The 16,526-nt window shown below is 40.5% G+C and overlaps 1 protein-coding gene across 1 annotated transcript in view; it reads left to right on the top strand.

The window, feature by feature from the left end:
* Positions 1-305: 305 nt before the first annotated feature.
* The window catches only part of LOC111152340 (CD109 molecule), a 128,326-nt gene continuing 112,105 nt past the window's right edge, over positions 306-16,526 (top strand). Inside the window, exons 1-2 of the mRNA XM_022510840.1 lie at positions 306-379; positions 1,438-1,610. Coding sequence (XP_022366548.1) covers positions 306-379; positions 1,438-1,610 — 247 coding nt within the window. The remainder of the gene's footprint in view (positions 380-1,437; positions 1,611-16,526) is intronic.

The raw sequence follows: 16,526 nt of genomic DNA, 5'->3' as shown, positions 1-16,526 counted from the left end.
GGGGCCGGGCCGGGCTCGACCGCATTTAGAGACCGCTCTCTGACCCCCCCCCGCCCCCCCGTCACCGGGATTTTCGATGCCGGCGGGAGCCGCGAGAAGCGCCATTGTGATGCCGGTGGGAGGGGTGGAGCCACCAAGCCCTGTCTCAATTTAGACTTCTCACTCGGCTTTTAGGCGCGCCCATTTCAGATTGCTAAACTCCAGAGTCAGGGGGAAAAAAAGCGGGGAGGAGGTGGAAAGCCACACCCCGCAGCGCCCGCGAATTTCCCCAGGAGCCGACGGTGGCCCAGGCAGACGCGGCCGAGATGCGGGGCTGGGGGCTCCTGACCGTCGCCCACCTCGTGTGCGTGTGGACCTCGGTGCTGGCCGCGGCCCCCGGGTAGGAACGCGGGCGCGGGTGCGGGTGCGGTGCGGGCGGCCGGGCGGGCGGAGGGGGCGGCGGCGGGTGGGAAGCTGCCCCGGGGCGGCACAGCGCAGCGGGGCACCGGCCGGGAGGGTAGACCGACTGTCGCTGCAGCTGGGTTCTCCGCGGGACAGTGACTTTCTCCACCCGTGCAAGTTGTTGCAGCGTCTTTCTGGCCGTAGCGACTTTCTAGAGAGTCGTTTTAGTTGTAGTACACGTTGCCTCTGCCTTTCCCTCAACATTTCCCCTCCACTCCCAAAGAGCGTGCGTTCTTTCCCCCACGGCTTGTGATGTTTTTCCTAACCGAGGTCTCTCAGCGGCGGCATTGGCAAGGTGTGGCTGAGGAGAAGTGGTTCGGGTGCAGACACCGTAGGAAGATAACTAATGAGACACCCACATTAATGGAAAGTGCCCCACTCCTACGGGTTTTTGCAGCTGAGCCTTTTTTAACCCTCGGCTTGGGCAGAGAAAGTGCTGTTTTTACTGACTTTATGCACTGCTACACCTGGACGTTTTACCACTGGTCGTTTAATTTCTGATGGTATATTTCAATCAGTGGTATTTGTTAGGTGATGTTTTCTGGGGCAGATGCCCATGAATGAAGGTTTGAATAAAAACTGCAAAATTGTGTGTGTGTGTGTTTAAGCCAAGAAAAAAAATCACGCTGGGATGAGGTTGTCTGTAAAGGAGAAGTTTAGAAGCTTGTACGTTGCCAATAACTTCTGCCTGCCTCAGCGTAAGCCATTCACACAGGCTCATCCTTCGCTGTCTGTGGTTTATAAAATGGAAATAATAACACATGCTCTCCTCTAGTGGTGCAGGAATTACTGTATTAAGGTTGACTTATGGGAATTCTTGTTTCAGAAGGGTTTCAGTGCAGTTGCTAAATGGAGAAGTGGGGCCATATTGGAATAATTGGAACAATTGCAGTTGGCGCAGTATGAGGTCTATTTCACTGTGAAATTTGAGCATCGGAAAAGAATGGAGATGTAAAGATAAGAAACTGTGTTTTTCTCTTCTTGGGAACTATTTAGGCCTAGGTTTCTGGTGACGGCCCCAGGGATTGTCAGGCCTGGAGGAAATGTAACCATTGGGGTGGATCTTCTGGAACACAGCCCCCCCCAGGTCACTGTGAAGGCAGAGTTGGTCAAGATGGCAGCCAACCTCATGGTCTCTGTCCTGGAAGCCGAAGGAGTTTTTGAAAAAGGTGAGATAAACAGCATGAAGTCTTACCCTTCTGTAGTAGTAACTGGAGTATATTAATAAAGCCATGTGTTAGGTAGGGTAACAGAGAAACCCCAGAGTCGCAGTGTTTCATGTAGTACGCTTTTAATTTTTGCTCATGGAGAGTCCAAAATGGTGTTCCCAGATACTCTCCCAACTGGAGATGCACAGACCCAGGTTCCTTCCACTTTGTGGCTCCCTCATCATCAACACGTGGCTTCCAAGTTTGCAGGGGAAGAGCATGGAGTTCTCATGTGGGAGGTTTTTATAGGATAGGCCTAGAGGAGGCTCATATCACTTCTGTTCCTCTTATGATGGCCACATTTAGCTGCAAAGGAGGCTGGGAAATGTAGGCCAGTGACAGCCCAGAGGGGGAAATGGGTAAGGTCAACAGGCTGAGGCAAAATCATATTTATATATAGTTTACATAAACCATATGTAACCATGTTTTTCTATATTTATTGAGTGCTAAGGATTTTATTAAGTAGGCCTGTGGAAAGGAAAAGAGCTACACAGTGTTAAAAGTTCAGTTTTATGGAATATTTCTTAATTTTTAAAGTACAGGAAAAAATGATGTAAATGTGAAAGTCATTGTAAAAGAACCTACTTCTCTTAAATTTGGATTCAAATCTGGTTTAGGATTAAATTGAGTCAATGAATGTCTTCTTTTTTAATATGGAGGGAAAAATAATTTTGGGGGTAAATACTTCAGCCTTTTTCCATTAAAATGAACATTTATTGTATTTTTTTCTCTAATTGAAAGAGTAGTATATACTTGGTGATTACATCCTGGAAGTAAAGGAAATAAACCAAAATCACCCATAATCCTACTTCCTACCTATAAACACAGTTAACTAGAAGCATGTTTAGATGTTTCATCAGAGGGCAGAGATTGTGGCATAAATACCTACAGTGTTAAGAGTTATCTTAAAAAATTAATGTAAGAGCACATAATGAAGGGTGGAAGGGATTCCACAATAGTTCATCTTCTAAATGTTTATCCTCTACTAACATACAGAAATTAACACCATCGTGAAAAAAGGTAAAATCAAAGTTTATCTGTATCTGTGTTTTTTTGTTGTTGTTTGTTTGTTTGTTTGTTTTTTGTTTTTTGTTTTTCTTCCCACTGGAGTTCGACTGACTAAGGGAGTAAGTTTGGGATGGAAGTTAAGAAGAGTTCATGTGTATGGGAGCCAAGCCTCTTTGTCTTTCCTAGGAATTATGTCAGGAAAGTTAGAGGCCTGTTTCCCTGAAGAGGAAATGTAGCTTAGTGCTTAAGATCTGAGATTGTCTTAGCACCGGTTGTATGATCTTGTGCAGTTACCTGACTGTTCTGAGCCTCAATTTTCTCACCTGTAAAGTGGGGATAACAAAACTTACATTCCAGAGCAGGTATAAAGTGAAAGTTAGTATCCAGTGCCTGTGCGGAATTCAACACCTGCTGTTAGTATTTTCCATAGTCATACTGAAGAAGAACATGCAGGATGTATTATTTCCTTTTATATGAGAGTAGACTTCTGCTTTCGGTATTGAACTATTATTTCTGAAAATGAATGAATGAATCCTGGTCTTACAATGATGGCTAAAGAAAATACTGAAATACTAAGTTCGAGCGGACATTACTTAATGTAGTTGCACAGTCATTATTTATCCACCGAGAGTTGTCATTTTGGCTCTACTAGTGCAGTAGTTTTACTGCATTGCAGAGGTCCAGAATAACATGGATGGTTTTGATAAATATTTGGGCTTTGCTCCGATGTTTGTATACTCTTATTTTAGAATTTCTACTGCATTATCTTTCTGTAATCTCCTTTATCAGTCTCTTCTGTTTTCTGCAAATAGTACCAACACTGTTGAGGGGGATGTGGGGACTCTGGCTCATTCTAAAACTTTTTTTCTTAGATTTTTCTTTTGAGAAGAGAGTTGGTCCCATGTCTCTAGGAAGTCTAAAATGCTCAAGACTGGGTCAGACGACACTATCCTAAGGGCAGCATGAATCTTTGAAAAAGAGAGAGAGAAAATGGGTTTCTTCTAGAGGCTGTTTTCTGACTCTGTTGACATAGAATTTCATTGAAAATACCATTTCTGGGAGCACTCTCTCCCTTTCAAAGGAGAATGTTACTCCGTTATCAGAGGCTGTGAGTCATTGTTCTCAAAGCAGATGCTTCCTGTAATGTTAGGACTCAAGGACCAAGACACTTTTTTTTTTTTTTTTTAAATCTAACTTCTCCAGTGGCAGCAATATGTAGACAAATGAGCATTTTAAATCAATGTCAATGGGTCTTCTAAATCCAGAGATCCTCCTAGGATCCATTTTTTTTTTCCTCCCTTGCCACATAAACACAAATAAATACATTTTAGGTCTGATTATGTCATTACTTTTTTATGAGGGCCTCCAAGAAAAGGTTGCTTCTAATAAAAGGTCGTCATCCAGTAGAGCTGGGTAAAGAGAGGTATTATTTCTGAGTGGCTGTTTCTAACAGTCTGTTTTAGAAATTCCTGGGGGCAGAGCAGTGTTTCACCATAACCAGAATGCATTGGTAGCTTAGTTTGTGTCAGAAATGGTAATAGCTAAAGGATTCAAATTGCAAAATATACTTTAAAAAAGGAATGGGTGAAATTGGTGAAGGGGATTAAGAGTGCACTTATCTTGATGAGCACAGAGTAATATATGGAAATGTTGAGTCATTATATTGTACACCTGAAACTAGTATAACACTGTGTGTTAATTACACTGGAATTAAAATAAAAAATGAAAAAATATAAATGAATTAAAAAAAGAAAGAAGACAGAAAAGTTTGGCTTGTCCTCAAGGAAGAGTTCATTTATTTATTTGACAGATGTAAGGAAGATTTTATTTACATTTCCATCCGTGAGGCTAGCAGCACTGATTACATTATAGTTTATTAATTTTATTATTTATTTATTTATTTATTTTAAATTTTTTATTTTTAAATTAACATATAATGTATTATTTGCCCCAGGGGAGTTTATTCATTTTTAAATATGTTTCTCCATTTATTGGGGATCAATTATGAGTTTTCTTGGGTGAACGGCAGCCCTTTAGAAAAGTGTTTCTACTAGACTTTGTGGCATTCTGTAAAGGTATATTAATGCCTCTTCAGTGGAGAGATTCAGATACAGAAGTGTGCTTGCCATTATCACCACCAAAACTGTCACCCTCATCGCCACCATCACCACCAGCACCTTTATACTGAACGGAGCTAGGTTCAGAGTCTTCTGTCACATAAAATAGTTAAGTGGACCCAATTAACAAAACATGGTAAAAGTTCAGCAGGTAGTAATTACTAGAGGAAAGACGATGGAGTCACTTTTGAAATCAAATCAGATTTGAAATCAAATCAGACTGCATGTTGGGTGGAGAGTGAGTCTGTCCCTTTATGTCTTTCCTTCTTGGTTTTTATTTTTTCCATTAGTGAGAGGTTGCCCTGGAGTTCCATGCCAGATCAAGAAAAAAAGTTGAAGAACGTTTGAATTCATGGGTCATAAATGGGAACTATCTTCTCATCTGTGAAGCCATATGGAATGATTGAATTATTTTTAATGTCCTTGAAATTGTTATTTCTGCCTTATCCCCTCCTCTTTCTACAATCTGAAATGTTCCTGTGTAAACTTTCAGTGTTTCTCTTGAGTGAGAATATGAACTCACCCTTTCCCCTCATTAATGAATTCATTGTTGGTGGTTCACATAAACCTGATTTAAGAAAAAACCCTAAACAAAATGTCAGCGGAAGCCGTGGGTGCTCTGCAAGGCATCTTGTGGTGAGTGCCTGCTGGTTGGGATGCATTGTTTAATTATTTATTGGGCCAAGCCTACTTCCATCTTCCCACTGAGGCATTGGCATGAGATGTACTCTATGAGGGAGTGTGTCTATATCCTTTAGTAATTGCTTTTTCTTTTGTTCTAAAATCTTGGAGAATCAATGTGGTGTTTACTCCCTACTTTTTAAGAGTTAAAAATTCTTCTTTGTCCTTTATTGTCTTTCTTTCCCACATTGACAAGGGGGTATTTTATTTTCCATCTTGGTCCAGTAAGGGTGGGAAATCAATGCTTCTTAAGTTTGAGCTATTATCTGAAAGACTTAAAAAAATCATCCAGTTCACTTCGGATGGCTTTCTGGTGGAAACAAAGCTCCGGAACATACGTTTCATGGCTTGTAGATCAAAATCAGTCCCGTGGTTTTTACGAGAGTAGATTAATTAGTGTAGTGTGTGGGCAGATCTCCCAGGACAGGTTTTCACAGGCAGCTTTGCCAGGAGAGCTGAGTCTGAACTTGTAGGTACGTGAGAATTATTTTTAAAGGGTGTGGACTCTTCATTCACATGTCTTTGGTATTGTGATATCTCTCTCTCTCTCTCTCTCTCTCTCTAGAGAGAGATATCCGAAAGATAAAGGATAAAGATAAAGGACCACAGTGTAGTCATGAAGCCAGGCTACCTGATAGTCCTTCCATTAGTGGTTGTATGGTTGTGGGCAGTCATGATCTCACCGGGCTTCAGTTTTATTATCTGGAGAATAGTGGTTCCTGCCTTATGCAATTACAAGGCTATTGTACGGATTGAGTGAGGTAACATGTTGAAAGCACTTAACACATAGGAATTATTCAAGAAGAGGATAGCTGTTGTTATTAGAAAAGAATAGCAACAATCATGACAGAGGCAGTTATTAATCATCAGTTGGGGTGATCTTGAACTGGGAACCCTGTAAAAGGCACATCACTAGGAGGGGCTGGGAAGGGGATTTAACATATTAAATATTGAATTTCCTTATAGTGCCAGGGACTTAATGCACAATACTTAACGTCAATAAGCTTGTGAGGAAGGCACTATTATCTTCATTTTAGAGATGAAGAAACTGAGGCTAAGAGAGAAAAAAAATAATTTTCCAGAGTTAACAAGCTAAATAGTGAAGACTGCATTTGAAGTTGGTTCTGTTGGTTCTGAATTTGAAGGTTGAGATCGGATGGAAGAATATGACATAGTTTTTGTTTGTCTTACTTTGGGATATTGATACAATGTTCTATCAGTCATCTTCCTATAAAATTATCATCGCATTTGCTTATGGTGATTTAGTCCTGGATCTAACGAAATCCAATCTGGATCTGAAGAATCACAATGCAGTGCTAGCTCTCTACCCACTTTACTTGGAGCTTTATAGAATTCTGGATCTGGACGGGACCTCAGAGATAAGCCAATTCAATCACCTAATTTATGGCCAAGGAGACTGAGGCCTGGTGTTTGATGATTTGCCTAAGGTGAAATCACTTATTGGTAGCAGAGCTGAAGACCTCACACATCCCTAAGTTTGCAGGCCAGTGCTATTTCCATTATATTCTAGGAAACTTTCCTAACATATGGAGAACTGTGTGTAAGACCTTAGGATATATTTGCAAATGTTGATTTTTCTGATATGGAAGAAAATAAGGCTAACTAAGGAGTTTTAAAATGCTTACCCTGCATATTCGTGCAAGTTTCTTATTTCAGCTCAAGGTGGAGTTGCTCTTTATGGACTAATGATTCTGCATGGGGCGGGGGCTGGGCGAGGAGCCTCATGGATCTTTCTAACACTAAGTCCTGTTTCTGGGTTTTTCACTGTGTGAGTTGTGCTTATTAACAGCACAGACTCAGGGTGCCTGGCTGGCTCAGTTGGGGAGCATGCACCTCTTGATCTCGGGGTTGTGGGTTCGAGCCCTTCATTGGGTGTAGAATTGGCTAAAAGTAAAATCTTAAAAAAAAAATGCCAGGGCCACCCCTTTAAGACATGGGTAAGGTCTAGGAATCTACATTTTGTTTCAAGCAGTCATCACAAGTGATTCTTAGCCACATTAAAATGAAAATGACTACTTTTTACTATCTCATGAATGGCTCCTGACCAAGTGTTGGAAAGCCTGAGAATGAGAGGCATGACTTTGCAAGTCTGTGATGATTCAGGGCAGCTGAGCCAAGTCCCCTCCCAGACTTCTGTATTTGCTTTCAAGCAGCCCCCAACTCTAAGCATGGGTGTTCGTTTTAAGCAATGGAGAATCCTATTTTGGGGTTTGATTATGAATCAGTGATTGAAGCTGAAAGGGAACTTACTGATTCTGTAAACTCCAAGTTAAACATGTGCTGCTCCTTTTCTAACACAAAATGAGTCACTGTCCCAGTGACTCACTGAGGGGTTGTGGTGGAAATAGAAATGAGATCCTGTAAGAATTCGGGCTGGGTTACTGTTTGATCCTTTATGTTGCTAAGAGGGCTTTACAATGCTACAACTAGTTGTTTGCCCAATGACATTTTCCCCCACTAATTTATTATTTCCTGATTATTTGTTGTATGTGATTGTGGATGAATGGGGGCAGGTGGGGAATAAGAGAAAGGAAGGATTAGAAAAGTTTCAGAGGTTCTAGAAGGATAATATATATTTAAAGTGCAGAAGGCCTGAGTTTTTATTTCTTGTTTTTATATAAAGAATTCAGTGTGGTTTGTAAATAGTGCTTCTTGTGTATGACCTTGTGCTTGGTGGTGTTACCTTTTACATCCAGAGCTATACAACTGTCCATTCATACGTGTTCCACTCTTGCTGATATATTTGGCATTTAGTGGGAACAGTCATTTCACATACTAGGGGAGGGAAGGGTGTGCCGGGAGGAAAGCGCTGACGGCTGGGAGTGGCAGCCATGGGGGGGATAGAGGTTTGTGCGTCTGTGGCAGCCATGGGGGGGATAGAGGTTTGTGTGTCTGTTTTCTGAAAAGATGCTACATTCTGCTTTAGATATAAATTTGGGGAGACATCCAGGTGGAGATGTACAGCAGATAGTTTTGAAATTGTAGCTAGGGAGAGAGTCTAAAGCATTGTTTTCATGGAGGCAGACAATACTCGAAATCTTGGTGGGAATGCGTAAGATGTGCAAGAGAGACAAAACTTATGGAACAAGACTGGTGACAGAAGCTTGAAGAAGGAAAAGAAATCAGTGAAATGGATGAATGATGAGCGGCCAGAGACAGGGATAGATTGAAGATGGTGAGATGTTTCAGAAGCCGAGGGAAGAAAGTTATAAGACGGAAAGTTTTGATAGAGCTGGGTGTCCCAGAGGGTCAGAGAAGAGAAGACGAAGACAGAGAAAAGGACATTGGTATCCTTAAGTGAATGGTTTTAAGCTGAACGTTGGGAGCAAAAGCCAAGTTTAGGTAATAAATGGGTAATGAGAAAATTTAAGAGTGTAGACTACTCTTTACCGAAATTTGACAGTTGAAAGGAGAGAAGTAGATGTTCTCTTAAAATGCCCAGTAGAGAGGTAAAAGTCATTGATGCAAAAGGAGGGGGTGGATAATTCATGGATAAGAAGTCGTGGGATCAGGATTAGGAGCACAGGTAAGTGGATTAATCCTTAAAACAAACAAACTTGTACTTTTTGTTTTGATGCAAGAAAGAGATTGAAGAGAGTGAATAAAGAAAGAAATATTTTGAGGTATGAACTTGCAATGAGGAATAAAATTGGAATACAGTTTCAGGAAAAGTTTGCAGTAGTTATTTACCTGCCTCTAAATTATACACATTTGGTCATCTCTTCATAGGGAGTGGGGATATACATAATAAGTAGTAGCCCACTGGAAAGAGAAACAGAATGGAGATACTCCCTTGTGGTATCCAAATGGATCCCTGCTCGTTTGTGGGATGTTGGAATGCAAGCGTGGATACTTGTATTGGTATCAAGGAAAGGAACACAAGAGAATAGAGAAGAGGAAGGGGCATTGATGGTGGTAGTATGCTTCCACTTGAAGCTTGAAAGGATCGGGTAGTTATTTTATTATTGCCATGGGATTTGACAATCCTATGAGTGGGAAGTGGAATTATAATTTATTATCTCTTGGCCTGGGCTAAGGTGATCATCAGATCAAAGGTGCAATGACAAAACTTGAGGAGAAGGAAATTATAGTGGGTTCTGGTCTTACTCTGTCTTTTCTACTCTTCATTTCTCTTAGGAAAACTCCATGACTTGACTTTCTTCCTTTGCAAGGGTGAGGGTGAAATTGGCCAAAGAAAATTTGGTGGAGAGAGTTGAGTGGGGAGTAGTGAGGAGGTCCTTGGGTCTTTAGTTTTGAAGAAATGACTCATGAAGTAATCTAAAAACCAAAATGGTAAAGAGCTTAGAAATAAACAGGGAGTTACATTCTCTTAGGAGTACTTGGTAGCTTCCTTTTGGCAGGGCAATGCTGGGAATTTACATTTATGGAAATGTAGGTGGCAGAAATGATTTAGTATTATAAATGTAAATTTTGCTGAAATCTTGTTAAATCTTCTCAGAAATGTAGTTGAGACAGGGCATTACTATTTTGAGAATTCCAAATATTTATTAGGCATCAAATTATATATGGCACAATATTGGGTGGCATAAATATTGGGCTCTTCACGGGGATGCAAAGTAGGTTTCTTTTCATGTGCCATCTCAAGTTGATGGTAGAGGCTGCTAGGAGTGCTCTGTTGATGGTGTCAAGGTCAAGTCCGGGTTTACCAGAACAGAGAGTAGATGGATTAGCTGTGTCTGCCATGGGCATGGGGCTGGGGAGTATTTTATGAATGCTGTAAAGAAGGCTGTTGGGTTGAAGAGGGATGGACTTCTACAGGGCTACATGGGGCTTGAGGTAATCACAACATGGATGAGAGAGAAAAGGTAGAAGAATGGGTGTGTTCAAATACTACTGTGAGAGTGCACTAAGTACAGAGGAGGGGCAGGGAGGAAGCATGAGATTTTGTTGGGACCAGTATTTTGGAAGTAATATCCAGGTCTGTTCTGTATAGTTTGGGAGGCATAGTGAGTTGGACTCAGGGCTCTAGAACCACACTGGAACCGAACCCTTAGCACTACCTCTTATTACCTAAGTGGCCTTGGGCAGGTCGCTTCATTTCATCTAATCTCAGTTTCTTCATCTGTATGATGGCAATAATAATAGTACCCACGTTAGAGCATTGATGTGAGTATTAAATGAGATAGTACTTCAGACCTGTGCTGAGCAATATGGTAGCCACTAGCCACCTGCGGATTTTGAGTGCTTAAAATACGGCTTGTACAGGTTGAGATGGGCTGCAAGTAAAAAATACACACTGGACTTTGAATACTTAATACCAAAAAAATGCGTCAAAACTGAATTTTTTTTAAACTGATAAGTTTTTAATATTAATTATACCTTCAGGGGTAATATTTTGGGTCTATTGGGTTAAATGAAATATATTATTAAAATTAATTTTATCCATGTCTTTTTCTTAAGTGTATTGCCTTAGAACATATATCATATTGTCTGGCACATGGTAAACATTGGAGAATGTCAGCTGTGTTGTACCTAGCATTTCCTAGTATCACATGTTATTATTGATGCCGTGCAGCTGTGGCATCGGACGAGGTCTCTGTTGATGGCAGTTTGATTGTGACTCAGCTGGGCCTTCAACCTTACTCCTTATCCCTTGAGAAAGGAGATCTCTCCAAAAAGAGCACCATCCCACAGGGGACAGTAAACTTTTCCAAAAAAGGCCAGATGGTAAACATGGTAGGTTCTGCTGCCTTATGGTTTTTGGTGTTTGTCCTTGTAGGTGCAGAGTAGCTATAGAGACAGTGCATAGTAAATGAGTGTGCTCATGGAACTTTATGGACCCCGAATTTGGAAAACTGCCAACCCTGCTATCGTAAATGCCCGGACATTCAGTAGCCCAGAGCCTTGTTTGACTCTTGGTTTTTCATCTGTTTTGAACCCAACGTTTAGTTTATACTGTAACATTGTATTTATTTTACTTTTAGTGGGTTTTGTTTGACCTGTTGATGCTCAGTGGTCTAACTGGAACAACACATCATTTATGAAACTCCTGTTTATTGGGATGTTTGTAAATAAGGAGAGGCAGGAGAGAAAAAAAAATTAAAGGAATGTGTAAGAGGCCAAAGGAGATATTTTTGCTTTGTTTTACTCGAAATGCTTGTCTTTTCTGTATAGATTGGATGCACTGAAGAGTTACTTAGCTTTACAGTGACAGTAAACTGTGAAGCAGAAGCATGTTTTAATGTTTTGTCTTCCACGGATTTGTAGGGGGAAACCCCATTTCTCGCTTTGTCTCCCTGTGATCAAAGAAAATGCTGAATAATGAGAGAGTATTTAATAACTTGGTAAGGAGGTCCAAGTTTTCAGCCAGGATAGTGATATACTTTAGTTTATATTACTGAATAGCAGAGAACTACCAAAAATAATTAAGCAGTAAATATTAAGTCAGACATATAAATGTATATGTATGTATATATTTGCATATGTATTCATATACATACGTACATATACGCATATATATTTATATGCATTTAGTGGAAAAGCTGTTTTTTGACCCATAGGGACTGTTTCTGGATCTATTGGATTTCCCATTACACATCACCCCTTTCCTTCAGCAGCTCTCCCCAGAGCTATTTGGTGAGCACAGATGTCAGAAGAGGCAGCATATGGTATTATAGAGTGTGTTTAAAAAGCTAAGGGAAGGTTCGTTTTTGTGTATGCTTATTATACAACTTAAAAATAGCTTGACTCTATTTGTAAATCAAGCGGCCAGCTCTCAGGCTTGTGCCAAGTGTGAAGCCTTAAAACAAGGTTTCTTTTGAGTGGCTTCGGCAGCATTGGGAAGGAGAAAGCATCTGAAAGGGTTCTAAGATTGACTTTCTGTAGTTACACACAAGAATGACCTGAGTCCTACCAGACTTATCTACAATAATGTTGAGAAGGACTTTTCGTCACAGAGCGGATCTTTTGTCTGCGATTTAAAGGAACGCAAGTTAGTGTTTCTGGAGGTGGTGCCTGTTTCCCGTGTCTGAGTGGAACCTTGCTCAGAGGGAGCAGAAATCGTCACAACAATTTGCAAATGCTGTCTATTTAATCTTCAACCTAGCAACAGCTCAGAAAGAGATTACTGTTGGGCATCTACATTCCCACCCGTTCGCTCCCAGCTTTAGGTTTTGGTTGTGTAAATTATTGCTAGAATGTTAGGATTTTCACATGAGGCTGAGTAAGTGCCTAGGACATTCCAAGCTGCGTTTATAAATTTGGAGAAAACACAAGTTGAAAAAAATGTCAAGTACTTAAAGTTGACCTTTTAATAATGACACATGAGACCAGTGAGTGGGCTTTAAACTGGATCTCTCTACACATCCTTTGAGCCACTCCCTGAATCTAGCAAGAATTGGGGGTGGGTGGGACATCTCTGCCCTGACACTCTGGCTTTTGGGAGCAGCTTCTGTTTCTGGCCTTGTTTTTCCTGGGTCTGTGAACAGACACTGTCATGTGTCAAAGTAGTGAGAGCCAGGCGTGCGGTCAACCTCCTCTTCCAGTTTTTCTCTAATGAGAAAGCCCCTCGAAGGTTTGACCCAAAAGATCTACATTAAAAAAAAAAAAAAGTTCTATGAACTGGGGTTTCCTGCACTTCGAATCTGGGTAGCTGGTCCTGAGTTGCTGAAATGCTTGCCCTCTGATTAATCAACCTATTGGATTTATTTGGACCGTAGATTCTCAGCTGTTTTTTTGTTTGTTTGTTTTGTTTCGTTTTGTTATTTCCTTTCTCCTTGTTTAGTGTCTCTTAGATAAGAATAAATACCCCCAGCCCCTGCCCCAAAATACACACACACACACACACACAGTCTTTGTAAATCTGCCAGTGATGGGAGGTAGACTGCGTGTCAGGCCATGATGGAGAGGAAGCACATTGTTTCCTCCAAGTCACAGGCCTGACAAAATGGCCAACCCCGATGATTTATCCTAAAGTGATGAAAAATAAATACCTCTCCGTAATCGAGGGTACTGGTTTGTTGGGGCTCCGCTTTCTGCAGTCTAATTTTGTCCATTTTCTCCCAGTGTGGGATATCGTGGTGGATCTGTGCTGTGGCACCCAGGTAGAGCCTTTCGGAGAAGGACTGGTTCCCTCCAGCTCCTGGGAGCGCTGTGGCATTCTGCCCTCAAAGCCAGCCCACTTTGGGGATTGCATCTGCTAAGAGAATCGCCTTGCTCAAGGGGCACCGCTCCTTGGGTGAAGGTCCAGCCGCATCCCCCTGGCTCAGGATAGTTCTCAAGGGTCTTGGCTGTTTCTGAGAGTGCGAGTCTTGTGAACACACCTCTACAGCTCTGCACCACCCCCTCCACCAAGTCCTATCTCCTCCCTTTACCAGGTACTGAATTCAGCAGCACTTCCCACAAAACCCCTGGCTTCCCTGGGGTCCCAGCTATAGACATATGTGGTTATTTTTAACTTTCCTTTGAAGAGGGATTTTTCAGATCTTGAAATGAACTTCAAATGTATCAGAGCTGTAGTATGAGGAAGTGATATGAGAGTTGGGAAATTTTCTAGTTTTTGTATATTTTTCAGAAGTTTTTGTATCTTTTTCAGAAGTTTTTGTATAATGTGAATTATTTTAAAATTAGTTCTGCTATCGCAGTATTTATAGCTGAACTCAAAAGGTTGGGAGCAACATGGATAAAGAAGAATCCCTAGGTCCTTTGATGACTAGCATAGAGCTGAGGAGAAGAGTCCTGAGATAATAGAGGTTTTGAACCTCTGTGACGGAGGGGTGAGAATGTGCACAAAGAGGCTCTCTAGGCTGGGGAACTTTTACAGTAATCAAGGGTATGTAGAATAAAAGCACAGAGGTAGGTTGCCTGCGTGGCTCAGTTGGTTAAGTGACTGCCTTCTGATCAGGTCTTGATCCCCTCTGGGGTGGAGTCCCATATCAAGCTCCCAGCTTCAGGAAGTCCTGCTTCTCCCTCTCACTTCTCTGCTTCTCCTTCTTCCCTCTCATGCGCTCTCTCTCTCTCAAATAAATAAATAAAATCTTAAAAAAAAGGGCACAAAGGTTCAGCTGGTTGTTCTGTGCTGAGAGGGAGCCCAGAATGATGATTTATGGCTCAGACCCAAGAGCCAGGCTGCTTGGATTAGAATCTTGGCTCTGTTACTTCTTTTCTGTGGGTGACCTTGGGCGAGTCACTTAATGTCTCTATGACTCAGGGTTCTCATTTGTAAAAGAAGGAAAATAATACCTAATGGGATTATGATGTGGATTAGATCAGTTAATATATGTCATGCTTTTATAACACTATAAATAGTATCTATTATTATTTATATATTATTATTTTACTCACCATATTTAAAAATTGCAGGCAATCAGATCTAGCTGGTTGTTTTATTGCTTCTAAGCAGAAATGTGAGTCTTCCATCCTCCAGACTAACATTGTCCAATAGAAGTATGATTCTACCATGTATGTAATACAACATTTTATAATAACCAAACTAAAAAAGTAAAAAGTAGGGGCACCTGGGTCACTCAGTTAGTTAAACATCCAATTCTTGGTTTGGCTCAGGTCACCATGTTCTCAGGGTTGTGAGGTCAAGCCCTGTGATGGGCTCTGTGCTCAGCATGGAATCCGTTTGTCCCTCTCCCTCTGCATCGCACCCCCTCTCTTTGCTCGCTTGTAAACACAGACTCTCTCTCTGGAATAAATAAATGAAATCTTTGAAAAAAAATGGTAAAAAATAGGGGTTCCTGGCTGGTTCAGTCAGTGGAGCATGTGACTTTTGATCTTGGGGTTGTGGGTTTGAGCCCCATGTTGGGTGTGGAGATTACTTAAAAATAAAATCTTTAAAAAAACGGTAAAGAAAATCCAGATAAAATTAATTTTAATAATGTACTTTAATTTAACCCAATAATTCATAAATATAATCAGTTCAGCATGTACTCACTATGAAATTATTACTGAGATCATTTACATTCTTTTTGCTTCTTTAAGTGTTAGAAATATAGGGTGTATTTTGCATTTGTAGCCCATTTCAGTTGCTCATTTCAGTAGCCACTGTGGATGGAGGCTGTTGTGCTGCTCTGTGCACCTTTTGGGTTTGCTAGTTAATCTTTTTATTTCAAGAGTGTTCCAGTCATCCATTTCTGTGAGTGATCCACCCAAAACTTAGCAGTTTGAAACAACAATACTTCATTATTTCTCACGAATCTCACTCACCCAGCTTGTACGCACAAGATTGATGATTGTTGCTTGAATCAATTATTACCATGATAGCTGTGAAATTTCCCAATTCCATGATTCCTTCCATATTTACTTGTTGGAATTCTACAGTAAAGAAGAACTTTTTCTTCTCCATCATTTAGTCATGTGTTTAATTGTAGAGCAGCATGAGCTCATGGACTCTTCCTTTATTCAGTAGGTTATAATCCATAATTAATTTGAATGTTCAAGTTGCCTGGACCATTCCATGATGTATATTATTATATATAATCTTTTATTTATATTATTTATATATATATTTATATAATTTATACAAATATATAGGAGTGATCAAATGATTTGAACAAATAAAGGCTTTTTTTTTCTTTTTCCAAATTTTCTATATTATCCCTGTCCCCACACATGCACAGCCTTCCCCATTATCAAGATCACTAAACCAGATGGTACTTTTTTTTTTTTTTTTTTTAGCAGAAATGAAACTACACTGACACATCATAAACAATGGAAGTCCATCGTTTTCACTAGGGTTCACTCTTGGTGTTGTATATTCTGTGGATTTTGGCAAATGTATAATGACATATAACCATTATTATAATACTATACAGAGTATTTTGACTACCTTGAAACCCCTCTGTGCTCTGCCTATTCATCTCTCTGTACCACTTCCCAGCAACCTGATCTTTTTATCGTATTCATAGTTTTGTTTTTTTCCAGAATGCCATTTATTTGGAATCATGCAGTATGTAGCCTTTTCAGACCTGGCTTCTTTCACTTCACCATATACATTTAAGGTTTCTTTCTTTCTTTCTTTCTTTCTTTTTTTTAAAGATTTTATTTATTTGTCTCAGAGAGAGAGAGAGCAAACGCACAGGCA

The sequence above is a fragment of the Enhydra lutris genome, unplaced genomic scaffold, assembly GCF_002288905.1.
Source record: "Enhydra lutris kenyoni isolate GAN:26980312 unplaced genomic scaffold, ASM228890v2 scaffoldscaffold28, whole genome shotgun sequence".
Taxonomy (NCBI): domain Eukaryota; kingdom Metazoa; phylum Chordata; class Mammalia; order Carnivora; family Mustelidae; genus Enhydra; species Enhydra lutris.
The sequence above is the reverse complement of the archived record's forward strand: the minus strand, read 5'-3'. Positions and strand labels throughout refer to the sequence as shown.